The sequence below is a fragment of the Marmota monax genome, unplaced genomic scaffold, assembly GCF_021218885.2.
Source record: "Marmota monax isolate L192 unplaced genomic scaffold, Marmota_monax_Labrador192_F-V1.1 WCK01_AAM20220418_F8-fsc00012, whole genome shotgun sequence".
NCBI classification, from domain to species: Eukaryota; Metazoa; Chordata; class Mammalia; order Rodentia; family Sciuridae; genus Marmota; species Marmota monax.
This window is the reverse complement of record NW_026695227.1, coordinates 12,488,273-12,513,103: the sequence shown is the minus strand read 5'-3', so window position 1 is coordinate 12,513,103 and position 24,831 is coordinate 12,488,273. Positions and strand designations below refer to the sequence as shown.

Genomic DNA, 24,831 nt, shown 5'->3' with positions numbered 1-24,831 from the left:
GCCTAGGCTATCTGGTTTCAGAATTAAGTTCCTAACATTGTCAACTCTTCTGCCTCTTGTAAAATATGTTCAGGGATAACAAACTTTATATGATCTACTACAATAGTTAAGTTTGTTATTCATCGTATATTGAACAATTTGGCATGTCTTTTAGTAAAGGAATTTGATTAGGACTATTAATCCTGCCTTTCCCTTTCCCCTTCCCCTCATGTGGTATCATTTAGCAAGCAGGCAACTTACATGGAAGAGATGTCCCACTTTGATGGATTAGTTTTCTTTTCAGAAAGGCTTGTCTTCCTTGTTCTTTCTACTATTTCTTCTTCAGGAGGTTCTGAGTCATCTTTAGTTCTGTGAATAAATATTGTTTTTAAATATTGAAACTAATTATAATATGCTATAACTTATAAAATATTGCTGATTTGCTGTGTAACTCAAGGGGTGCATGAATATTTGTCTTGCTTAATGAAGATTTGATATCCAAAAATCAAATTTCTATAAATTTGGTGATAAAAATAACTTCTTCTATATAGAAAAATAGTAAATGCTCATATAAAAAGCAGAGATAATAACCAAGGCACACAAAACAAAGAAATAGACAAAAACATAATTAACTAATGTTATCACTGCAATTTCTTTCTCAACTTACATCATATATATATGTAGATAGATAGATATATAGATATAGATACTATCTTTAATCATACTTTACAAAGAGGATAAATGACCTACATATAATTTTTTTCATTTGAAATATGGTGAAAAAATTTATCATTGCTTGGAGTAAAATGAAGTGTCATTTCTTCTCTTTATCTGAAAATCTTAAAATGTTCATGAAAATATTTTCAATGCTAAGCTAATTAAACTAATATTCAATGTATTGGAGAATAGCATATGACTTGACTATATTTCCTGCACCTGAATGAAACCTAATTGTTTTATGATTATAATGTTCACTAAAGGTTCCTAGCTGGATTTGAACTTTTAAATCCTAAATATGTTATGCCCTCACAATTGCCAAAGGAAACTGTGTTTTAATTTTTAAACATTTTTTTCCAGTCACACATCTACAGGAAATATAAAGGAAACAAGGCCCCAAAGGCAAAATCAATTGTAATTTTCTCCATGAACCAATATTTTGTTTTCAAAGACTTCTTAGTTTTCAATCTTTTGAAGGAACCTCTTTTTTCCCCACCCTGTTTGTAACAGGCCTCCCAGGAGTTAGAAAAATAAAAAGAATCTGAGGGTAGGCAACAATGTCAGATTGTCTTTATATTGCTTAGGATTGAGGATAATCCCATGGGAGGTATTTCAAAATGACCATAAAATATTTCATTAAGATCTCTCAACTAACAGATGAGAAAACTAAGACCAAGTAATCTTAAGCAGTTTGTCTGCTGTCTTGCAAGGACAGAGGCAGCATTTCTTCACTTTTCTCCTCCTTGTCCTCTACCTTCACTATAGAAGTAAACAGTATATTTTGTTTAATTTGATGGATATAGAGACAATAGTATAGTTTATTTTCCCTCCTCTTCATTTATATAAATGGATGGAGGCACATATATTCCTATCTTTCATGAACACACAAACACACACACACACACACACATACACTTCATGTTCTAAAAATTTAATTGGTACATTGTAATTATGCAGGATAGTGGGACTCATTTTATGTATTTAAACAGCATACAGTATAATTTTTTTAAAATCTAATTAGATGAAGATTTTACTTCTGTGGCTCTTTATTGACTTTTCCCCAAGGACAAACACCTAAACAGGAAAAAAAAAATGATCTTTGCCAATTGGACAAAATTTAAGGATTTTTCTAACCACAAACCTTCCCATTATGATGCTAGAAGAGTGAATGTATTCACAGATAATTTTCATAGAGTGCTTTAGGGGTGATAAAAATCTTCCACAATTAACTATATTTTTGAGGCAGCATCAATCTCATTTTCATGGAACTACTGTGGTCCCCATTGTTATGCCCCAGCTTATGTCACGTTAGTAAATGCACTTACTTCAGTTCACATTTTTCATCTTCAGCATCTGCCCAGGAATAGGTGCTAATAAATCGATGTAATGAGGGACGGTGTTCACTCTGCTTTGACCCCAAAATACGCCTAAGCAAAGAAGACAATAGCCACATATCAAAATAAACATATCTGTAGCCATTGTAAATTATTTCCTACAGTTTAAATCAAAACAAAAATTATATTTTCTAATTTTTTCTTTGGCACATTCACATAACTCTTATTTCTTAATAAAAATCAACATATGCTAGTTTTTTATATTTATTTATGCTCTGGACAAATTAGAAGTTGCACTACTATTTCAAATGCTTATTTACTTTACCCCATTATAAAACAGTGAGGTTCCAAAAGTGAAACCACAAAAATCACACTCACCAACTGCTGGACCTCCTGCTGAATCTGTCATTATTTTCCATCCCAGCAACCTTTAGAATTTCAGATGTTAAACAATAATATGTATTTAGTGAAGTTATATTTTGTTACATAAAAATGAATGTGCTTTTGATTAAGAACACTTACCATTGCTGCATTTCCAATATTTCTGGGTAAAGAAGCAATAGTCACTCTTCGTAGAGAAGATGGCTACCCAAAGGGGATAAGTGTACATTTAGAAAATTCTTAATATTTGTTCCCTACATACAACACTGATACATATGCATGTAACATACACATCTATACCCTTAACTACTACTGAGTTGAACAGGAGACATTCTAAAAGATTTTTTATGGGCAAATTGCATTTCAGAAATATTTTGCCAATTTATATTCTACTTTCTCCAATACTGATTATAATCCTTGCCAATAAGACAAGGGATATAAAACTTCTTGAGTTTTCATTTATTTGGCTCCTAGTAACATGGAGTGTTGTTTTCCTATGTTGGAAGTACATATTTGTTCTGAGAATGGCTTGTTTATGCCTGTGACCTTTGCTCATGTTTTATTTCTATGGAAGAAAATGTTTTCATTGTTAGTCCAGCCAAATGCATTCTTCTGTTTTGTTATCTTTGTTTTTATGCTTAAAAATAGTTTCTTAATTCAAGAGGAGATAAATAGGCACCTACAGTTATGGTTTCTTTAATTTCATTTTTTAAAATATACTTAGGATTTCATGATTTTTTAATTAAATTTAACTGTTACATAAAGATTATACATATATACACAAGAAAAAGCAATGTTTTGATGCATGTACGTATTATGTAATTTTTAAATCAGGTTAAACTGTCTCCTTAAACATCCTTCCTTGGTGAAAATTTTCAGAAATCCTTTAGGTTTTTGAAATGCACTGTACTTTTCTGTTAGCTATAGTCTCCCTACTGTGCAACCACACACTGGAACTTCTTGCTCCTATCTAATTGTAGCTTAGTGCCTATTGATCAACACCCCTCACCCATTCTCCACAGTCTCTGGTAACCACCATTCCACTTTCAACTTTTGTGAGATTACAGTTTTTTGATTCTACAAGAGTAAGTTTTCATGATATTTTAAAGAATAGATGTGTTTATATATCTGCCTTGAGACTTGTGCTGGAAATAATATTTAGTATTATGTGGTTTAATTAAATGCAACTTAAAAGATATAAAAATATTTTAAATGCAGTAAATAAACTAGAGGTTTCTTGTGAGTCCTTAAACTGTCATCTGTAATTGAATTTCACTGGTTAGTTGAGCACCCCAAGATTATCAAATTCCAGTTTGAGCAACCTGGTTTCTGATAACTTTCTGTGTTTCTCTGAAAAATATTTAGATGGAAAAATTTAAAGTCACTTGCTCAAAATATTGAAGCTGTGGTAAAAACCACTAACTGATCTTCAATATCCTATTCTCCTCTCCTTATTATGACTGATTTTTTAACAAGGCATATAACTTCCAGAGGAAAAACCATATTTTCTAGTTTAATTTTTCACCATTGATGGAAAGAGAAATGCCATGGTGGACTTTAAAAAGGGTCTTTTCAGGGAGAGGAAATGCTGGTCTTTGATTCTTTTATTTCCTTGCAATGACTCGACATAATGGTGAGGCGTTGGTGACTGGATCTAAAGTAGCAACCTTACATGAGGATGAAGCCAAGGGCTGAGAGTAGCAAAGCAGCAAGAAAGGAGGATTTTGTCAGTCTGCCTTACTACTATCACATTGCCTATTTCCAAATTTGGTTCATATGATAGAAAATATTGCAAAACTGGCTTTTCTCATATTGCCAGACAAACTTGATTGATATCCAAATAAAGCAGGAAGTATAAAAACATACTTTCTAAACTATATGTAAATAATGTCACACATATATACATGCATATGAAGTATAATCACTGATTTGTGGTTTACATTTAAAGGCACATAACTTCAAAGAATATTTTAAAGCCACTTTGGTTATAATATATTCATTAAATGATTTATCAAGTGAATTAGTGATTACCTTGGAGTTCAGAGAAGCTGAACGTTTTTTAATCTGGCAGTCATCTACAAGGAAAAATATTTGCACATGTTAGAAATCACACATGCGATTAATGTTAAAACAGTTGTTTTCATTTTTTACAAGTAAAGCAAAGGTCAGAAAATATTTAAGACTCTAGAGACTATTGAGCAATATAAAAACCGTTTATCATTTATTTGGTGATTCATAACAGTTACCATCTTCACCAATGGAAAACAGTCTTCCATGTCACTGTAGATGTTCACAAAGCCTACAAGCATATGGCAGCCACAAAAGGACTGTCTGCTGAATAAAGGAATCCATGAGTGCAGATTAGAAGAGCATCAAATATGATTACATTTCCAGAAGGAACATCAGTAAAATAAGAATTCTACTTAGAAATGTTCACACTGTTTAATGAAAAAATCATTATAAGATTTATAAAAACTATATGTTAAAATATTTCCCATGGCCTCCATCTGTCCATTTTCCAATCAGTTGGCTTTTTGAAAGCCAAGATCTTTCCTCCTCTGAGGAATTCAAAATCATTATTGATGAGAGTGGCTCATTTAAGCTATTGTATCTTACTTATGTGTGGGAAAAGAGCCAATTCTTACATATCCTGAAAAGACAACTACTGTCAATACAGTAGATTAAATATATTCTCTCATCTCAGCAATCTAAATTGATTTAGTAAATTTTTGGTGTCATTATCAATGAAATCTTCTGTGGCTTCTAATCTATTTTCTGACACTTTACTTTTGTCTATATAAATAATAGGAGTAAGTTATTTTTCCAATATAGTCTTACCTAAGGGTCTTATTCTAAACACACAATACAGTAAGAGTATGAAAGAAGAGAATGAGAGAAAAATGTGACTAATACTGTGATCTTCAAGTTTTATTACCTTCATCTTCAAGAGGGTTAAAAGACCTTTCATTCTGCAAGAGAACCTGTTTCAGTTCTTCTAATTCAGCATGCTCTTTGGCATACATTCTCTTCAAGTTTTCTACATGCTGAATCATCACTTCAACTGCTTTACTAACCCGGCTTTCCTAGTAGGAAAAGAGCAAATTTACATTGAAAATACTTTTCTTAACACTCAATTAAAAGATGGGGATTAAACACATGCATTTACCTTCACTCCATCTCTAAATCCAACTAAAATGTCAAAGGTATTTTTTAAGAAGAGATGAGTCTACAAGGGCAAACAGAAGAGGTTATAATAGCAACATTTTGAAAGCAGGAAAGTAAAAGGATTCATGCTAAATGACTAAGACCTGAGAAAGCTGGACCCTGAAACAGGATGTAAAAAGGAGCTAGAAGCAACCTAGGTTGTGCCACAAAGTCTCAAAGGCTTAATACTGGTGCCTCTAGAAGTAGAGCTGAAGATAGGCATGAGAGCATGAAGATAGTTGGAATCTGAAAACATGACAGAGCCATAGATTCAATCCCCTCTGGCCAGCAGAGCACCTTCCCTATAACCACTGTGGTGAAAGATAATCAGGTTGAATATCTAGAGAGAGGTAAACAAAGGTTCTGTGAATTGGAATTATACAGAGAGTTGGTGAAGACTATCTCATGGATATACACAAAAGTCTGGGTACATGTAGGTTTCTGAGTTCTCTCGACCTTATTCCTCTTTCTAGTTCCTAACACTGGTACCCAGGGTTTTACCGTCAGGCAGGGAGCTGGAAGATTGTTTTCTGGAGAACCCAACTTCCCAACATGAAAGTTCTTAAGTACGGACATTGGGGGTACCCTAATGAAGCATTCTAGTTTGTGTAAAGCTCAAAATCAAGAATTTTGCCCTATTCAGCATAGAGCTTCCAATTAGCTCCACGGTGGAGCACAAGATATGGGCCAAAACACACAACAGAGGATCGGTCTGCAAGAAACTAAAGCATCAAGGAAACCATCAATATCTTCAAAGAGTTAAGAATAACTGTTGCACCCACAGAATAAGAACAAGATATTTAAAAGGAACATTTGGGACATTAGTGTTTCTGGAAATTAAAAATATGTAAAAAAAAATGTTTCAAGATAAAGTTGAAGTCTCTCTAAAACTAGAGAAAAAAGACTGAGGTAGCTTAGAGAGGACCAGTTCAGGAGATCCAACAAACAACAGGGAAGAATTAAGAGTATAGGGGGAAAATTCAACAATGTAGAAAAGTCAATTAGAAAAAATTTCTGAGGGAGGTTTCCAGATGGCAGTATAAAGAAGGTTGTTTTCCTGGCTGCTCAGTGGCATGAAACTAAAAAAGCATTTAGGAAACTTCTCAGCAAAGTGGGTGAGCCAAAAATAAATAAATAAAAAGTTCAGGGAGGGACTTTACTGGAATTTAATACTGAACATTCAAAGTGGATGGGGGACTCTGGAGGTTCAATTTAATAAAATAAGGAAGAAATCCGAGGGCCTCAGTCACTGCTGTGGCTGGAAGCATAAACCAGAGTGGACCCTCCATGAGCAAAGTGGAGGGATAAGGAAATTAAAGGAACTTGCATTTTTAGGAGTTCTGAGGTGTGTCTGAATACAGAGAGTTTAGAGATCAAAGAGAACACCCAACTAAATTGAAAGGTGTGCTGCACAATATCCTTGTGCAGGAAAGAATCCCCATCTCTCTCAGCTGTGTGCAGAGGATAGAGGAAGGAACCATTTTGCAGCCACAGTGTGGAGGCTGGAAACTGGGGGAACTGATGCCTGGCAAACCCAAGTTTGCCTCAAAATACAGGCCTGGCAAACCCACTCTGCATGACATAGAGTGTTCCTACCAGGAGAAAAGCAAATGTGAAGAGATTTACACAGAGGAATATTGGTTATGGAAACCCACCTGACTCTCCCCCTCCCACTGCAATCTGGCTGCTGCAGGACCTGGCTGGAAATTCAAGGGGTGGCGACAGGAGAGATTGGGTTTAGTGACTGAGTTGAGACTAGGAAATGTGGGGTCTGCAGATGACATAGTGGCCTAACATTTGGCTCCACGATGACACTAGTGGAACCCAGAGGAGATCCATGGGGTGCAGTCTTCCAGCGTGGAACAGCAATTGCTGGGCCCTGGAAGTGTGCTAATTTAAAATCTCCAGACCAACTGGCATTTAGCACAGAGCCTAGAGCCTACCTAAGCCTAAACCCCACTTCCAAGAGTTCTACCTACAGGATTAACTCCCTAGCAACCCCACCCTGAGGGCCGAGCAAGCATCATACACCAGACAACCCCCCTAACACTGCTGAGAAGGGAAGCTGAAAATCTTTAGAACTCCAATGGAAGCAATTCTTTAACTTTCATCAATATCTTTTTTTCTCTTTTATCTGTTTAAGTGTAACCTTAATGATTCATGGACATTTACACATTCATAGTTGTATCTTTCTCATTTCTAGCATTATTGAAGCCAGTTATTTTTCACAGATCAGTTTTATGAGGACTGTATTGTTTTGTTAGTATATTTCAGTTTTATATTTTTTATTTTAATTTTTCACATTTTTTCCTTTCACCTGTTTCCCTTGAAGTTCTTTCTCTTTTCTACCATTGATAGGCAGTCTCTATTTTTTTCTTTTATACTTTCATTAGTTTTTACTTCTATATTCTCCTACTCCCTCATAATCATCACATCCTATATCACTTCTGTTCTCTCCCTGTCTACCATTCAAAATTATAAACCCTTTTGCAAACTTACTGTTTTATTGTACACAATAACTGATCATATCATTTCTGTTTATTGTGACAGTTATCATTGTAGATGTTATAGCAGGAAATATTTAGTTTAATGCTGTATATTGTTTGCATTGGTTGTTGATATTATTTGTATCCCACTAAATGACAAGGTACCGGAAACCTTCATAGACACAATAATTTTATAGGACAGAAACTCTACTGCCTCGGATTCATACTGTTAGATGGGTAGACACACAAACATTATGAAAAAGCAAGGGAAAAAATTACCCCAAACAAACCAAGATACTCCAATAATAGAATCCATGGGCACCACACTGGAAAAAATGTCAGAGGAGGAGTTTAGAACATACATAGTTAAACTGATCTATGAGATGAAGGACAATATAAGGAGTAAAATCCCAGAGAAAATTCAGAAAGTGAAAGATCACGTCAATAAAGAGATAGAGATTCTGAAAAGAAACCAGACAGAAATCCTTGAAATGAAGGAATTAATAAACCAAATTAAAAATTCAATGGAAAGCATCACTAACAGACTAGATCATTTGGAAGACAGATTTTCAGGCAATGAAGGCAAAATACAAACTCTTGAAAATAATGTTAATTGCGGAGAAAATACGTTAAAAGACCATGAACAGAACTTCAAAGAAATATGGGATAACCTCAAAAGACCAAATTTAAGATTTACTGGGATAGATGAAGTCTCAGAGATACAAACCAAAGGAATATACAATATTTTCAAAAAAATAATATCACAAAATTTCCCAAACCTAAAGAATGAAATGGAAATTCAAATACAGAGGCTTGCAGGACTCCAAATATTTAAAAAAATATATCGCAACAGACCCACACCAAAGCACATTATTAGGAAAATGCCTAACATACAGAATAAGGATAGAATTTTAAAATCTGCCAGAGAAAAATGACAAGTAACATTTTGAGGTAAATCAATCTCGATCTCAGATGATTTCTCAACCCAGACCCTCAAAGCTAGGCGTGCTTGGAATAATATATATCAAGCTCTGAAAGAAAATGGATGCCACTCAAGAATACTATGTCCAGCAATATTTAGCTTCAGAATGGATTATGAAATAAAAATCTTCCATGATAAACAAAAGTTAAAAGAATCCACAACTAGAAAACCTATACTACAAAGCATACTCAATAAAATATGTCATGAAGAAGAAATGAAAAATAAATGTGAAAACCAGCAGAGAGAAGAACTACACTAGAAGAACAGGCAATCAAAGCAGAAGCTAATTCAAATTAAAAACCAGAAAGAAATCAAAATGACAGGGAATAAAAATTTCTCAATAATAACATTGAATACAAATGGCCTAAACTCATCCATCAAAAGACATAGACTAGCAGATTGGATTGAAAAAATAAGACCCAACAATATGCTGTCTCTAAGAGACTCACTTCATAGGCAAAAATATACTTAAGGTTAAAAGACTTAAGTTAAAAGAATGAGGAAAAAAAACCATATCATTCATAAGGAACTCTAAACCAGTAGGAGTCTCTATCTTCATATCAGATAAAGTGGACTTGAAGCTAAAGTTAATCAGAATGGACAAAGAAGTACATTTAATGCTGCTTAAGAGAATTATATATCAACAAGACATAGCAATCATAAATATTTATGCCCCCCAAATGGAGCATTGATGTACACCAAAACAATTCCTTCTCAATTTCAGGAATCAAATAGACTGCAACACAATAATGATGGGTGACTTCAACAAACCTCTCTCACCCTGTATTGATCCTCCAAACAAAAGTTAACAAAGACATTATAGAACTAAAAAAATATTATTAATTATTTAGACATATAATGTTTCAACCATATAGGACTGAATACACTTTCTTCTCAGAAGCACATGGATCTTTCTTTAAAATAGATCATATCATAGGCCACAAAGCAACTCTTAGCAAATACAAAGAAAAAGAGAATGCTTTGCTTTGTATTATGTCATAATGGAATGGAATTAGAAATCAATGATAAAATAAAAAAATAGAAGCTACACTATCACATGAAGACTAAATAATATGCAAATGAATGACCTTGATAACAGAATAAATCAGTGATGAAATAAAAGATACTTAGAGGTAAATGAAAATAGAGATATAGCTTACCAAAATCTCTGGGACGCTATGAAGCCAGTGCTAAGAGGAAAGTTCACTGCATTGAGCTCATTAATTAGAAGACTAGAAAGTCACCAAATAAATAACCTAACATTGCATCCCAAAGCCCTAGAAAAAGAAGAACAAATCAACACCAAAAAGCAGAAGATAGGAAATAATTAAAATCAGAACCAAAATCAATGAAATTGAAACAAACAAAAAATCCAAAAAAAGACAAAACAAAAAGTTGGTTCTTTGAAAAAAAAATCAATAAAATTGATAAACCCTTAGTCAAGCTAATGAAGAGAAATAGAGAAAACTCAAATTAATAAAATTTGTGATAAAAAATGAGGTGCCACAATGAACACTACTAAAATAATCAAAATAACCAGAAACTATTTTGAAAATTTATAGTCTAATAAAATAGAAAATCTTGATGACATTGAAAAATTTCTAGAGACATATGACCTATACAAATTGAATCAGGAGGACTTAGTAAAAATTCAAACACATCAATTTAAGCAATGAAATTGAAGATGCCATCAAAAGCCTACCAACAAAGAAAAGCTCAGGACCAGACAGATTGTCAGCCAAGTTCTACTAAACTTTCAAAGAAGAACTATCACCAATCTTCCTCAAATTATTCCATGAAACAGAAAAGGAGGGAACCCTTCCAAACTCATTCTCAGAAGCTAGCATCACCCTGATACCAAAATCACATAAAGATACATCAAGGAAAGAAAACTTCAGATCAATATCCCTGATGAACACAGAAGCAAAAATTCTCATTCTCAATTCTTGATTCTGGCAAACTGCATACAAAACATATTAAAAAGACAGTGTACCATGATGAAGTGTAGTTCATCCCAGGGATGCAAGCTTGGTTCAACATGTGGAAATCAATAAACATAGTTCATCACAACAATAGACTTAAAGACAAGAATCACATGATTTTCTCAACAAAATCAGGAAGCATAGAGCTTCCAATTAGCTCCACGGTGGAGCACAAGATATGGGCCAAAACACACAACAGAGGATCGGTCTGCAAGAAACTAAAGCATCAAGGAAACCATCAATATCTTCAAAGAGTTAAGAATAACTGTTGCATCCACAGAATAAGAACAAGATATTTAAAAGGAACATTTGGGAACTCAGGAAAAAGTTTAGGCAAACACAGGAATCTGTGTTTGAGTTGAGTTGGCTGCCTGGGACCATAAGAGGATACAGTATAGGTGGAGGTCATCGTCAAGAGTGGAGTCTTGCAGTTCTTCAGCATCAAGATGCCTGTGAGAAGGTGTGGAACCACAAACCAGCCCAGAATAAATCAGCCCATGATACAAAGAGAAAAGCCAGAATAATGTAGTATCTGAAAGCTAAATGAGAAGAGCGTGTCCACAGAAAGAAGAGTATTGATAGGTTCAGGAAGCTTAGGGCTAAGAAACTGAATTTATTAACATGCAGGTCTTTGGTGACCTTGGTAATACCATTTGATGGAGGCATAAAGTTGTTTAGAGATTTAGAAGAGAATGGGAGGAGTATTGTTCCATGGAAGAGATTTGCTATAAATGGGAACAGAGAAACGGGGTGGTAGTCAAAGGAGAAAGGACCAAAGGTTTTTCTGTTTATATTTAGTTTGTATCTTCTCTATTTTTTAAAACGATTTTATTTACTTATTTATTTTGGGGTACTGGGAGTGGAACCCAGAACCTCACCTATGCTAAGCAAGCACTCTACCACAGATAAATCCTAGCACCTCTCCATCTTAAAAACAACACATATGTGTGCTGAGGAGAATGATTCCATAAAAAGGGAAAAACTGCAGATGGAGGGAGGATGGCTGACAAAACCAGGCCTGGATGTAAAATAAACTATTAGAACACTGTCTTGAAAGCTAGGGCCTGGGAAAGGGAGAGTTCCCTCCCCTTTCAGTCAGCCCTTCTTCAGGAAACCTAATTAACACCATAGGCCCCTACCTTTGGATTGTGAATAACTACCTCTAAGAATCTAATTATTCCCCTTTGAAGTGTAAGCCTCCCTGTGGAGGCTTCTGGGCAAGGCTAGAGATGTATCAAAGGCCTTGTGAGAGGGGCCAGTTTTTCCCCTTATCACACTCTGCTTCCCTTTAGAAACCCTATGCAGGACCATTATCTTGTAGACTAGGAATGCTATGGCACCAGATAGCTTATGGATGCAAAAAACTGGAGGGGCGGGGCTCAGAATTTGGAGTCTGATCTCCTCTGGGCCCATCATTTGCTGCTTCTTGACCAGTCTGATTCCTACAACAGAAGCAAGTTGGGAGAACTGAGACCTATGTACCTGAGACCTATGTACCCCTAATTAGAGGAGATGGGATCCTGTATATAAGATGGGAGACAACTTGGTATCTTCGAAACAGCATATATGGGTTCAGACACTAGTGGTTTGGGGTATGTGGCAATTTTTTCTATTGTCTGTTTTCTCAATGAGGTAGGATGCAAAATCATCATTTGACAGAGATGATGGGGGAGGACATAATGGTGGTTAGAGGAGACAGTGGAAAATTGGTAGTACTTAAGAGAGAGGGAGGGTGAGGATGAGAAGCCCTAGGACCCAATTGACACTTGTGATGATGAAATTCAAGGGCTTGGTCAGCACAGGGCTTGTGCTATTTCCCAGCCATGTCGCCCTGAGCAGATGAAGAAGTGGACTTAAACAGGTTGGGTTTATAAACAACAACAAAAAAAAAAACAAAACAAGAAAGGGAAAGTGTTGAAGGTTCACGTAAGGTAGTGAAAACTGTGTTTGACCATGGAGTTTTAAGTTGGTCACAAAAGAAGAGGGGTTGACGATAGACTGAGGCACAGCAAAAGATGTATGTGAGGAGGCAGAGATTCACAAAGGAACTACATATTCATCTTCATAGTGGGAAAACAACAGATAATACCTAAAACTGAAACTAGATCACTAGCCAGATGTGGTGGTGCACTCCTATAATCCCAGTGAGTTGGGAGGCTGAGGCAGGAGGATTACAAATTACAGGCCAGCCTCTGCAATTTAGTAAAGCCTTGTCTCAAAATAAGAAATACAAAGGGCAGGGTTGTAGCTCAGTGGTGGAGAACCCTGGATTCAATCCCCAATACCAAAAACAAAAAATCCAAACCAAATACAAAAACAAACAAACAGACAAAAAAAAAAAAAAAGAAAAGAAAAGAAAAAAGAAAGAAATCCTGAAATTGCAGCATAAACATGTTATTTAGAAATATAAAATAGACCCAAGGAGTTTAAAGTTGTTGCACTAAGGTATGGAAAATTGGATAAGATTTAGAGAGCTACTTCATTTTTTTAAAAACTATGTGCATGCATAACCTCAATAAAAATAAGACAAAATATTATCCTCAGTGAGGGGTTAAAAGGAATTAACACATATAAATGGAAAGCAAAATGATCAAACTAAAACTACCACCAAAATTAAATAGTGCCTTAAGAAAATATATTTAACAAGTCTGTTTAGTATATATATTTTAAAGTCTTCTCAGATTTTCCCACACAAAAAAATTTGAAATTCTACTTCTCTATGTGCAAGTATACAAAAATGCATGTATAAGGACATTTGTTATAGCATTGTTTGTAACAACAAAATATTGCGAACACCCAGAAATGATTAAATATAAGGAATTGGTTAAATGAGTCATAACTATTTAACCAACAGAATACCATAAAATGGGGAGAGGTGTGTATATATTTATATCACATGGAAAGTTATCTGTGCTATATGTTGAATGAAAAGGAAACAGATTATAACACTGTATGGAGGTAGATTATAAGCTAGTATGAAGGGAGTGTCTAGAAGAATATATCACAAAATTTTTATAATGATGGTCACTGCCCCTAATATTAGCATAAATATTTTTCTTTACATTTTTATTTGTGTATTTCTATTTCTTATATATTAAAAATGCTTATCTTATTATAACAAAGTATTTTAAAAGCTTTTTCCAAGAAAGTATAATCCATAGCCTCAGAGAAAATAAGTCCTTTAATTTTTTGCTGAACTAAAGGAATAGACAAAAGTTACCTGATTAATGGCTCCCAACATCTCGGCCCTACTGGCTACTCGAGTTGCACATTGGCTGAGGAACGTTATACTCTTCTCCAGCTTCTTAATGACTTCCTGGGCCTGGTTGTCCTCTTCACACAGAGATGTTAAAGACTGCATAGAAAGTAACGTTTAATTAAAAGATACAGAACATAAGCATTAAACAAGAGAGTCTTACACTAAGTCTAATCTCAATTATCTTGGTGGAAAGTTGAAAAGAAACAGCAATGACCAATAATGAATGATATCAAAATATTTTATCTTTGCTGGCTAACAGGTAGGCATATGCAAATGTTCACAAAATCTTTTAGATGTCTTCGTAAGCTATTCTTTTTATAATTCCCAAATGTGCCACTTCTTCCTGAACATTCATATTTTCTTCTATGGTTAATAGGATGGGATATCATTAATTGGCAATAGTAAAGAGATTTTGCTTAGAAATGAGTTGAATGTATCATATGAACAGCAAAGGATAGAATTTTGAGAAAAGCAGCATAACAGTGGAATTAGAACTGGCTCTGACTATTATGCCTGCTCTTCTGTTGATGATCACATGGTATTGGGCTAGCTAGGTGGGTATGTCTTTATTGCCTCATGAATATATTTCCCTGAAAAACCTGTGAACTTTATCTAAGATGATGTCCTTCCTGATGAAGGACCATCCTTTTCACTAGGGTAAAGACAAACTTTAGAGAAGGGCATATTTAGAAGCAAAGAATCCACCACTCATTAGCCTACAATTATCATCAAATTTCTAAAACATGACCAAATCAAAAACACTATGAATTATAACAGGTGCCATTATTTTGTATATCATTAAGTAAAAGTGTTGCCAATAAAACTGAGGCACCATTAATTATAAATTACATAACTCTGAAGATGTTAAGATGTCAATTGTTTTTATTTCCTATTTCCCTATCAGTCCGATGAAATCAGACATCTCCTTTCCAAGAATACAACAATATGAAAGGTAATGGATGCCAAATGCTTTTCACACAGTAGGTGCTCACTGAATTGCAGCCACTTCTGAAACAGATGGTTAGGTCTAAGTTGTAACCAGAGAGTTGTTAAACATCTAGAATGACTCTATCAGACGTGTAATTCCCTATAGTTGTTAAAATGACAACATCCAGGAGCTGGGAATGTGGCTTAGTGATACAGCACTTGGCTATCACGTGTGAGGCTCTCAGTTCAATCCCTAGTATCACAAAAAAAGAATTATAAAAATAAATGATTAACTACCTCCAGTTGGGAAGGGAAGAACAGATATTAGTTGTAAACAGAACAGATATGGTTAACCTAGATTGAATCACAAAGAAATAAAGAATCTAAACAAACCAACAATTAGTTAGGAGAATGAGTCAATAATCAAAAACATCCCAACAAATAAAGGTCCAGGACCAAATAGCTTTACTGGAGAATTCTAACAAACATTAAAAGAAGAAATAATGCAGATTACTTAAAAACACTTTTAAAATTCCAACAATGGGGAATACTACCACACTTACTCTATGAGGACCCCATTACCTTAATACCAAAGCTGGACAAGAAAGGAAACTAGATAAATAAACCTGACAAATATTGATGCAAAAAAAAATCATTTAAAAATGCCAGCAATCTGAATTCAAGAGCATATAGAAGATATTATACAGCATGCTCCAGTGGGATTTAGTTTTGGAATGCAAACATGAACGATATATGAACATCAATCATAGCATACCACATTAACAGAAAGGAACACAAAAATCATGCTTTGTTCAATTGATGTAGAAAAGGCATTTGATAAGATTCAACACTTTCATGATTTAAAGAAAACACATCAAAAAAACTAGGAACAGGAAATTACCTCAACATAATATAAGTCATACATGAAAAACCCAAAATGAACATCACACTCAGTGGAGAAAGACAAAACTATTCTTCTCAGATCAGGAATAAGGCAAGGATTCCCACCCTTACCACTTCTATTCAACATATTAGAACACTAGTGCTATAACCAGAAAAACTAGGCAAAAAAAAAAAAAAGAGAGAGAGAGAGAGAGAGAAAAGAGAAGAAAAGAAAAGAAAGAAAGAAGGAAGGAAAGAAAGAAAGAGAATCCAAATCAGGAAGGAAAAAACAAAAATATCTGTTCAAAGATGGCATGAACTTTTGTGTAGAAAACACTAATGATTCCACACACACACACAAAAAAACTGTTAGAATAAACAAATTTAGCAAAATTATAGGACTCAATCCTCAGCACCAGACAAAATAAAGGTATGGTGCCCATCTACAACTAAAAAAAGAAAGAAAGAAAAGAATTCCATTTACAATAGCATAATAAAGGAATAATACTTGGGAATAAACCTAACCAAGGAGAGAGAAGTCTTGTCTTGTATATTGAAAACTATAGAACATTGCTAAAAAAAAGTTAAAGACACAAATAAATGAAAAGATATCCTGTGTTCATAGATAAGTAGATCTAATTTGAAGTATCCATACTACCCAGAGCAATCTACAGATTCAAGGCATTCTCTAGTAAAAATCCCATTTTTTTCCCCCCAGAAATAGGAACATGTGGGCCTTATAGTATCTTATGTCTTATATCTCAGTGGTGGAGCTTGTGCCTAACATTCATGAGACCCTTGACAGTACATCACCAAAAGAGCAGATACAAGACTAATGAAACAGGACAGCCTGGAAAATAAACTCTTGTGTATATGGTTAATTGGTCTTTGAGAAGGTACCAAGAATGCACAAGGGGAAAAATCTGTTCAAGAAACAGTGTTGAGAAAAGTGGCTGTTCATATGCAAAAGTATGAAATTGGACCCATTCTCTGTACCATATAGAAAAATTTGCTCAAAACTGATAAAAGACTTAAAAGTAAGAATCCAAGTTAGAAAACTCCTGGAAGAAAACACAGAGGAAAAGCTTCATAGCATTGAATTTAGCTACAATTTCTTGGATAGGATACCAAAAGAACAGACAATAAAGGTATTAAAAAAAGAGAGAGACAGACAGACAAATGGAACTATGTTAAAAGCTTTTGTGCATCAAAGGACCAGATCAATAGAGTAAAAAGGCATTTTAAGAATGCAACTTAAAGGGATATAATTGTAAATGAATTCATATAACTTTAACTTGATTTAAAAATGGACAGAGGATTTTCAAATGTCCAACAAGCTATATGAAAAGATGCCCAATATAATTAGTCATCAGTGAAATGCAAATCAAACCCAAAATATACCACCTTGCACCCATGAGGATGCCTATTATAAAATCAGAAAATGACAAGTGTCCGTGAAGACTTGGACAAAATACAGTTGGTGACAATATAAAAAGCAGCAGCCACTATGCAAACAGTATGGGTGGGGAGGGTTTTCAAAAGGTTAAAATAGAATTACTATATGATCCAGCAAATTCCACTTCTGGATGTATACTCAAAAGAATTGAAGAGATATTTGAACACCCATGTTTCTAACAGCACTATTTGCAATAGGCAAGAGGTAGAAGCAACCCAAATGTCCACAAATGGATGGATAAACAAAATGTGGTATATACATAAAATGGAATATTATTCAGCCTTCTAAAGGAAGGAAACACTGTCATATGTTATAACACAGATAAACCTTCAAGACATCATGCTAAGTGAAATAAACCAGTTTAACAAATACATATATCATATGAGTCCACTTACATGAGGTATCTAACAGTCAAGTTCATAGACACAGTAGAAATGTGGTTTCAAGGAGGTGGGTTAAGGAGAAAAATGGGAGTCAGTGGATGTAGAGTTTCAGCTTTGAAAGCTGAAAAACTTCTGGAAATCCATTTTGCAACAATTTAAATATACTCAACACTACCGAACATATATACTGTTAAAATTAAGGTGATAAATTTCATGTTTTATACTTTTTAATCACAAAAAATTTTTTACTATGATTTCCCAATTTTTAGTTTTTCACCCAAAATGAAACTCCTTAATTTCTGAACTGTCTCTAAATTAGTGGAAACTTCATGAGATGGAAGGATAACAGTTGTATCCTTCCTCATACCCTTGTTCTTCTCTCAGTACTTTACAGCAACTTGACAAGACTCAAGTGACACTTTTTCTTCAGTTAATCATAAATGGAAATAGATTTTTACATTATGAAGCTTAAAATGATATTATCTCTCATTTTGTTTTCTGTCTGAAGTCTATTCGAAAATCCAGAGAAGGCAGATGACTTATACAATCTACTTTAAGAGGTATTTTTTTTAGTATTGTTACTGATATTCTCCCATTAGTGAACCTTTTATTTTGGCCTGGTCTTGAATTCTATTTATCCACATTTTGTTTGGCAGAGTTTATCATATAGTGTTGGTTTTAGTCATCCAAGTAAATTCAAATGTAATTATGAACATCATTAAAATACAACCAAATGTAGAGCTTCCAAATAATCTGGTTCGTACCTCCAAGAGCTTTAAACAGTTAGTGATTTCTTTCTTCAAATTGTCTTCTGCCAAGTCCCGAGATCGCTCTTCAAGCTTCACTCTTTTCTCTAATGTAAACCAGTCACATTTAAATCCCAAAGATAATCTGAGAAATTCCGCCTGTTGTCAAAATAACATAAGGGTGAAGAGAGAAAGTTTAATGTGGTCGAACATTTCAATTTCACACAGTATTATCCTGAGACATTTTTTTTTCTCATCCCAGCAATAGAACAGTCATGCATGGGCTGGACCTGCGCTTTGTCACTTTTAGGCCAGACACCAGACATACCTGAGTGTGTGTGTTATGCTAAGCATAAAGCCAATGTAGCAAGTGAGTCTGAAATTTTTTTTTAAAGGGAAAAAAATAGGTTTAAACTCACCTCCACTTCTTTTTCATTAGCAGACGTGCTGTAGGATAAGACAAAGGACTTGCTCAGAATATAATCCAACAGAAAAATAAAAAGTGAAATTAAAACATAAAGAAGAGCTTACTTTTCACTTTGTCTGAAGTTAACAGATTTCGCGGTAGTTACTGGAACAGGGGAAATCCCAGATTCTATCAAAAGAGAATAAATATTTGGTTAAGATGGCTCAACACCTAAAAGTGCATTTTCATTAAATACTGTTATGTCCCATATTTACTAAATGAAGGCATTTCATTTAAATACATCTGAAATGATAGCCAGATAATGTGTGTGCTTAAATTATAAGATAATATTTGCGGAGCCATTGGGATCAGAGCATTAAGATCACCAATTCACATCTCAAGCAGTCTTTGAAACCGGAAGATGTAACAAGAGTCAAGAGATGGGCCCATCTGTCCTCTTTGCATTTGAATATTTGTTGTACTAGATCCCATGCTACATGCATACCTTCCTCTGGTATTCTGGTTCTTCCTTGGATTAAAACTTTAACAGCAGCACCGGCAGGAATAATAGTTATACTAATAGTAGTAGCAGTAACAATAAATAATAATAATCCTGGTAGTAACAGTAACAATAAACATAGCATCAAACTCAGGTTTACAATATGCCAGTCCCAGAACAAAGCTCTTTACATTTATTAGGATTTTCTTTATGACAACTTTGCAAAGGACAATATATTTAATAAAGAGCATTAGATTTGAAACTGATAATACTTGATTTAAAGCTAAGCTTTGGCTCTTACAGATATGTGATCATGAATAAAACAACCTTATTAAACCATCTACAAGATAAGAATATTCTTTTGATATAATAGGTAACTTTTATGAGAACTGCTGTGCCAGGCCCTTTTCTATGTGCTTCATACATATTAAATTATTCAATCAATCCTCACAGCAAGTCTTCTGTGGCAGACACTGTTGTCTGCTTTTCACAGGCTAGGAAAATGAACCATGGGGTACCTTACCTCATATTTGCAGGATTGACTAAAACTATGCACATAAGGAATTTAGCCTAGGACTTAGTATATTGTCAATTTTCTATAAACTATACTTACTTTTTAAATATATAATTACCATTTTGCAGATGAGAAACTGAGACTCAAAATTGAATAACTATCTAATACCACATAATGGTCAGAGCTGGACCCAAACTAGAGTCTGAGTGACCTGACAGCCTGAACTCTAGCCACTGTTCCACCCTAGTGAAGGGAAGGAAGCATATTAGGTCTCATTTTTAAAACATTGGTTTATTTACTTTTAGATGTGATGCTGAAAAAAATTAAGTAGAGCAGAGAATTACTACCAACATGCACAGGCTTGCTTCTTAGTTAACAATAGAGCACTAATTATTACAAGTCCTCTGGCATTGAACAGTCAATGAAATGTCAACGTGGCTTTTTGACAATGATACAAATGGAATCAGGACTGGGTTCTATTGGCTGACCTTATCCAGGGATGCAGAATTTGTAGGTGGCAAATCTACTCAGACTACAACTACAAAAATAGCCACAGGGACAAAAGTACATATGGGGTTGAAAGAACACATTTCTTACCTCCTGAAGCACATTCTTTTCTATGCTCTTCTATTGTTTTGGGTTCCTCTTTGGCTTCCTAAAAACATAAGGAAATTTTATTGTTGTACATAGAGTGGAAGTTCTTCATAACCAAGCGTTTCTTCACTTCCTGTCCTCTACTAACCCAACTCTACAGTGTGCAGGGAATTGTAATAAGGGTTAAGGAAAAACAAAAACAAATCTACTTCTGAGGGCGTTCTCAATCTAGTTGAGGCAAATAGAACACAAACATGAAAAGCTGTGAACATGACACAAGTTAGCACAAAGCAAATTTGGATTAATTGCCAAGTAAATGAGGCTTAGGTAAGTCAGTGTTCTGAATGGGAAGGAGGCAGAACCGCATGGGACATCTGCAGGCCAGGAGTGTGACAGCAGCAAGAGGAGAGGTAGAACTGGGATGTATGTATGTATGTATGGATGGATGGATGAGAGGTAAAGTAGAGGTGATCTAGAGCCATATAAAGTGGCTTCCTATGTTGGTTTTTGAGAGAAATTGTGGCAGAGATAGCTGTTAAGATTGTGCCAGGTGTGGTGGTGCACACCTGTAATCCCAGCAGCTTGGGAGGCTGAAACAGGAGGATCACAAGTCCAAAGCCAGCCTCAGCAAAAGCGAGATGCTAAGCAACACAGTGAGACCCTGTCTCTAAATGAAACACAAAATAGGGCTGGGGATGTGGCTCAGTGGTTGAGTGCCCCTGAGTTCAATCCTCAGTACCAAAAAAAAAGATTGCGTTGTGTGAGGTCTTAATTTCACATAATATATTTTTAGGTCACTGACCAACTGTTCTATACATAATAAATGCACTTGTATACAAGGGTTACCATAACAACAGGATTGTACTGTACTGTCTGGGAAAATCTCATGGGAGAATTTAAGTATGCAATTATTTTTATGGTATTATTAGACATTTTCAAAAGAATGGAGAAATTTAGAAAACCAAAGTTCCCCATCAAAAAAAATAAGTCTAAGAAGACAAATTTCCTTGGTAGAGCCATTAATACCATGCCATATAATTTTTAGACAACTGAAATGAAGGTTTCAATAGACTACAACAAATGTAATAATATAGGTAAAGTGCTGGCTCACTGTCATCAACAGGTGAACACTTTTGAGTTTTTTGAGTCTTTTTCAATCCCATGACCTCTCCCAGTCAACAGCCCTCCTGCGGCCCTCCTCAGCCTTGCTCCAGGAGGGCCTGACCATGGCTGAATCCAGTCTATCTTCCACTCACGATCAAATGCACTTCTTTTTTATTATTATTATTATTAGTTGTTCATGACAATACAATGATTTTGATATATCATACATTTGAATCAAATGGTGTATAATTTCTCATTTTTCCAAGTGTACAGGTTGCAGAATCACATTGGTTATATGGCCACGTATATACATACAGCACTTCTCTAGCTTATGCCCAACACTCCAGGGAAACTGCTCTCATCAATGACCTCCTTAGTGCCAAATCCAATGACCATCCTCACTCTTAATCTTACTTGAACTCATTTAGCATATAAAACAAACAAAAAAAATCTTCTTGAAGATGTTTTTCCCTCTCCTGAGGGTCTCCCTTCCCAGTCTCTTGGCTGTTGCCTTCTCTGCTAAATACTATCATCACCCTGAGTGCTCCCTTCCTGTCGGCCCGAGTCATTGGAAAATCTCATCCACATATTTGCAGAGTTCTTTGCTGATAACTCATGAACATGTTTCTGTTTCTAAAAGAGTCACATGAGTGAGATTATGAACATAGGTTCATAGTTATGTGTAAAATCTCCTTAGAGACTACAGATGTCTCATATCAATCCGAAACTTACTTCAAAATGATCTTATTTAACCTCACAAATTCAGTTCTTCCTTTTCCCCTCCTCTTACGTTATTCTATTCATTCTTGTAGGTTAATCCATAACACCTGGGTACCTCTTTTCCCACATCCCTGATGGAAGTCACTACTGCTGAGAATTTCCACCTCTAAATAAATCTCAAATTCATCTCCTTTTCTCCATCTTCACCAAGTTTAAACTACCTCCAACTCTTATCTGATTTATTACGACTGCATTATAATTAGTCCTACTACCACAATTACTACATTTTCCTAATAGATTATTTCTTAAAGTGTAATTTTTTTTTGAGATGGGAAGGATTTTTTTTTCCTCAGAACACTCTACAGTGGATAACTAAAGAAGTTACAGGGGGACTGATTTTCAGCATGTGTGCCAGCCAGCGCTACACCCTATGTATACTTCACACCACTCTAAGGATAGTTTCGGATCACATACCTCACTGTCCCACTTCCTGTAGACCATAAGAGGCCATAACATTTTATTCTACCTTATTTATCACCCATATGCACCCATATCAGAGACTCCTCTTCACTTGATTAGTTTGCATGAATCTATTTCTTGCAAACAAATGGACCTAAATGCAACAATGCTTATATACTGAGAGGAAGACAGCAACAAAACACACACACACACACACACACACACACACACACACTCCACACATACAACAGCGGGACTAATACATAAGACCCCTGGAGAATCATGAAATTGGATCCATAGCCTACAAGTTACCCTTCAATTATTAATTCATTCAAGTAGAAATAAGACATCCTTCACAAAAGGAATTAACATTTTTTCTATAAACATTTATAGCTATCCTTATGTCTTAGAGAGCTTTGCTAGGCAACTATATTCAAGATGGCTAATTCGATTAACCTCATAATTTTCAAAGAATAAATGGGGAATACTTCTAAGAGTCCTTTGCAAATTAAAGAGGCAGCTCTACCACAGTAACATCCATTTTATTGTTCACATGTGCGTACTTCCTTACCAGATTTGATATGGTTTTATCCTTACTCATAGTGTCTTGGCATACAATGTTCTCAGGATCTGGACTGGTGCCTATGAGAAAAAGGAAATACAGTCAACAGTTGGGGGTGCAGTAACAAGTAAAAGAGGAAGAAATCATGAGGGTAGCAATGTGGACAGACCAGGGAAGACAAAAGCCTTAGCATGTGAGACAAACGTAGGCACTGCAAAATGCACGAAGGCGCATGACTCAGAGTCAGGGATGGAGGAGGCCCATGGGGAAGTTGAACCACATAAAACTGCCCAATCAAAGGAACATCTCCATGAATGCCCTTTCAAAGTAGGCTGGTTTTTCTATAATCTTTTTTTTTTGGGGGGGGGGGAGTTGTTGATGGACCTTTATCTTATTCATTTATTTACATGTAGTGCCGAGAATAGAACCCAGTGCTTCACACATTAGGCAAGTGTTCTACCACTGAGCCCGAGCCTCAGCCCCAGCCCGAGCCTCAGCCCCAGCCCATAACTAAGCTTTTTAATAGTGTGGCAAACAGTTTTTTAAAATTTACATATGCAAAGCTGATAAGCATGTGATATCCTACTAACATGAACCTTTCTGAATATGACATCAAAAGAAAAGGTACACTTTAAATTTGTATCATGCCTTTTTGTAACTTCCACATTTTTTGTGGACGTCTATACTGTCATTACTGTAGGTGATTATTCTCCTCTTCACAGGATCCTTTGTCCTGCATTTGTTTAGTACAGACACAGAAGTGAGCAGTGAGACAGTTTCCTTTCTTTCTTTTTAAGAAAAATATATTTAAAGCAGGTGTTGTGTTTTAAAATTTTATATGCAAATGAAAACAAAATGATCACCAGATTCCTTAGAGATGCACATTTCTCCCCAGATATGTTTTGTTTTAGTTTTCCTTAAATTTTAAGACAGATAGTAAGTTCTTATGACCCATAAATAAAAAACAATGTTTTACAGTAAAAAATTTCATCAATACCTGCCAGAAACCTGATGTTCTTGCTTTTAGAACATGATATTAATTTTTGTCTAGCCTTCCAGAAACACTTTCTGCAGACATAAAAACTGTTTTTTTTTCAAATTTTACATATAATACATATTTTCTATACTTTTCCCAAGGAACAGTAGTCCTTTCATAGTATTACATGAAAAATTCTCATCATACATGTTTTATGTATGCATATTAAAATTCCATTACATGGATATGCCATAATATAGACTTCTGTTAATAGTTAAC

At 35.1% G+C, this 24,831-nt stretch overlaps 1 protein-coding gene across 2 annotated transcripts in view; it reads right to left on the bottom strand.

The window, feature by feature from the left end:
- The window catches only part of Irag2 (inositol 1,4,5-triphosphate receptor associated 2), a 110,504-nt gene that overhangs the window by 1,093 nt on the left and 84,580 nt on the right, over positions 1–24,831 (bottom strand). For both annotated transcript variants that reach the window (XM_058576277.1, XM_046435783.2), the window contains 12 exons: positions 23,586–23,656; positions 20,735–20,792; positions 19,250–19,313; positions 19,138–19,165; positions 18,737–18,877; positions 14,286–14,420; positions 5,347–5,494; positions 4,443–4,486; positions 2,553–2,615; positions 2,409–2,458; positions 2,022–2,123; positions 241–348 (listed from right to left, as the gene is read on the bottom strand). In XM_058576277.1, coding sequence (XP_058432260.1) covers positions 241–348; positions 2,022–2,123; positions 2,409–2,458; positions 2,553–2,615; positions 4,443–4,486; positions 5,347–5,494; positions 14,286–14,420; positions 18,737–18,877; positions 19,138–19,165; positions 19,250–19,313; positions 20,735–20,792; positions 23,586–23,656 — 1,012 coding nt within the window. The remainder of the gene's footprint in view (positions 1–240; positions 349–2,021; positions 2,124–2,408; positions 2,459–2,552; positions 2,616–4,442; positions 4,487–5,346; positions 5,495–14,285; positions 14,421–18,736; positions 18,878–19,137; positions 19,166–19,249; positions 19,314–20,734; positions 20,793–23,585; positions 23,657–24,831) is intronic.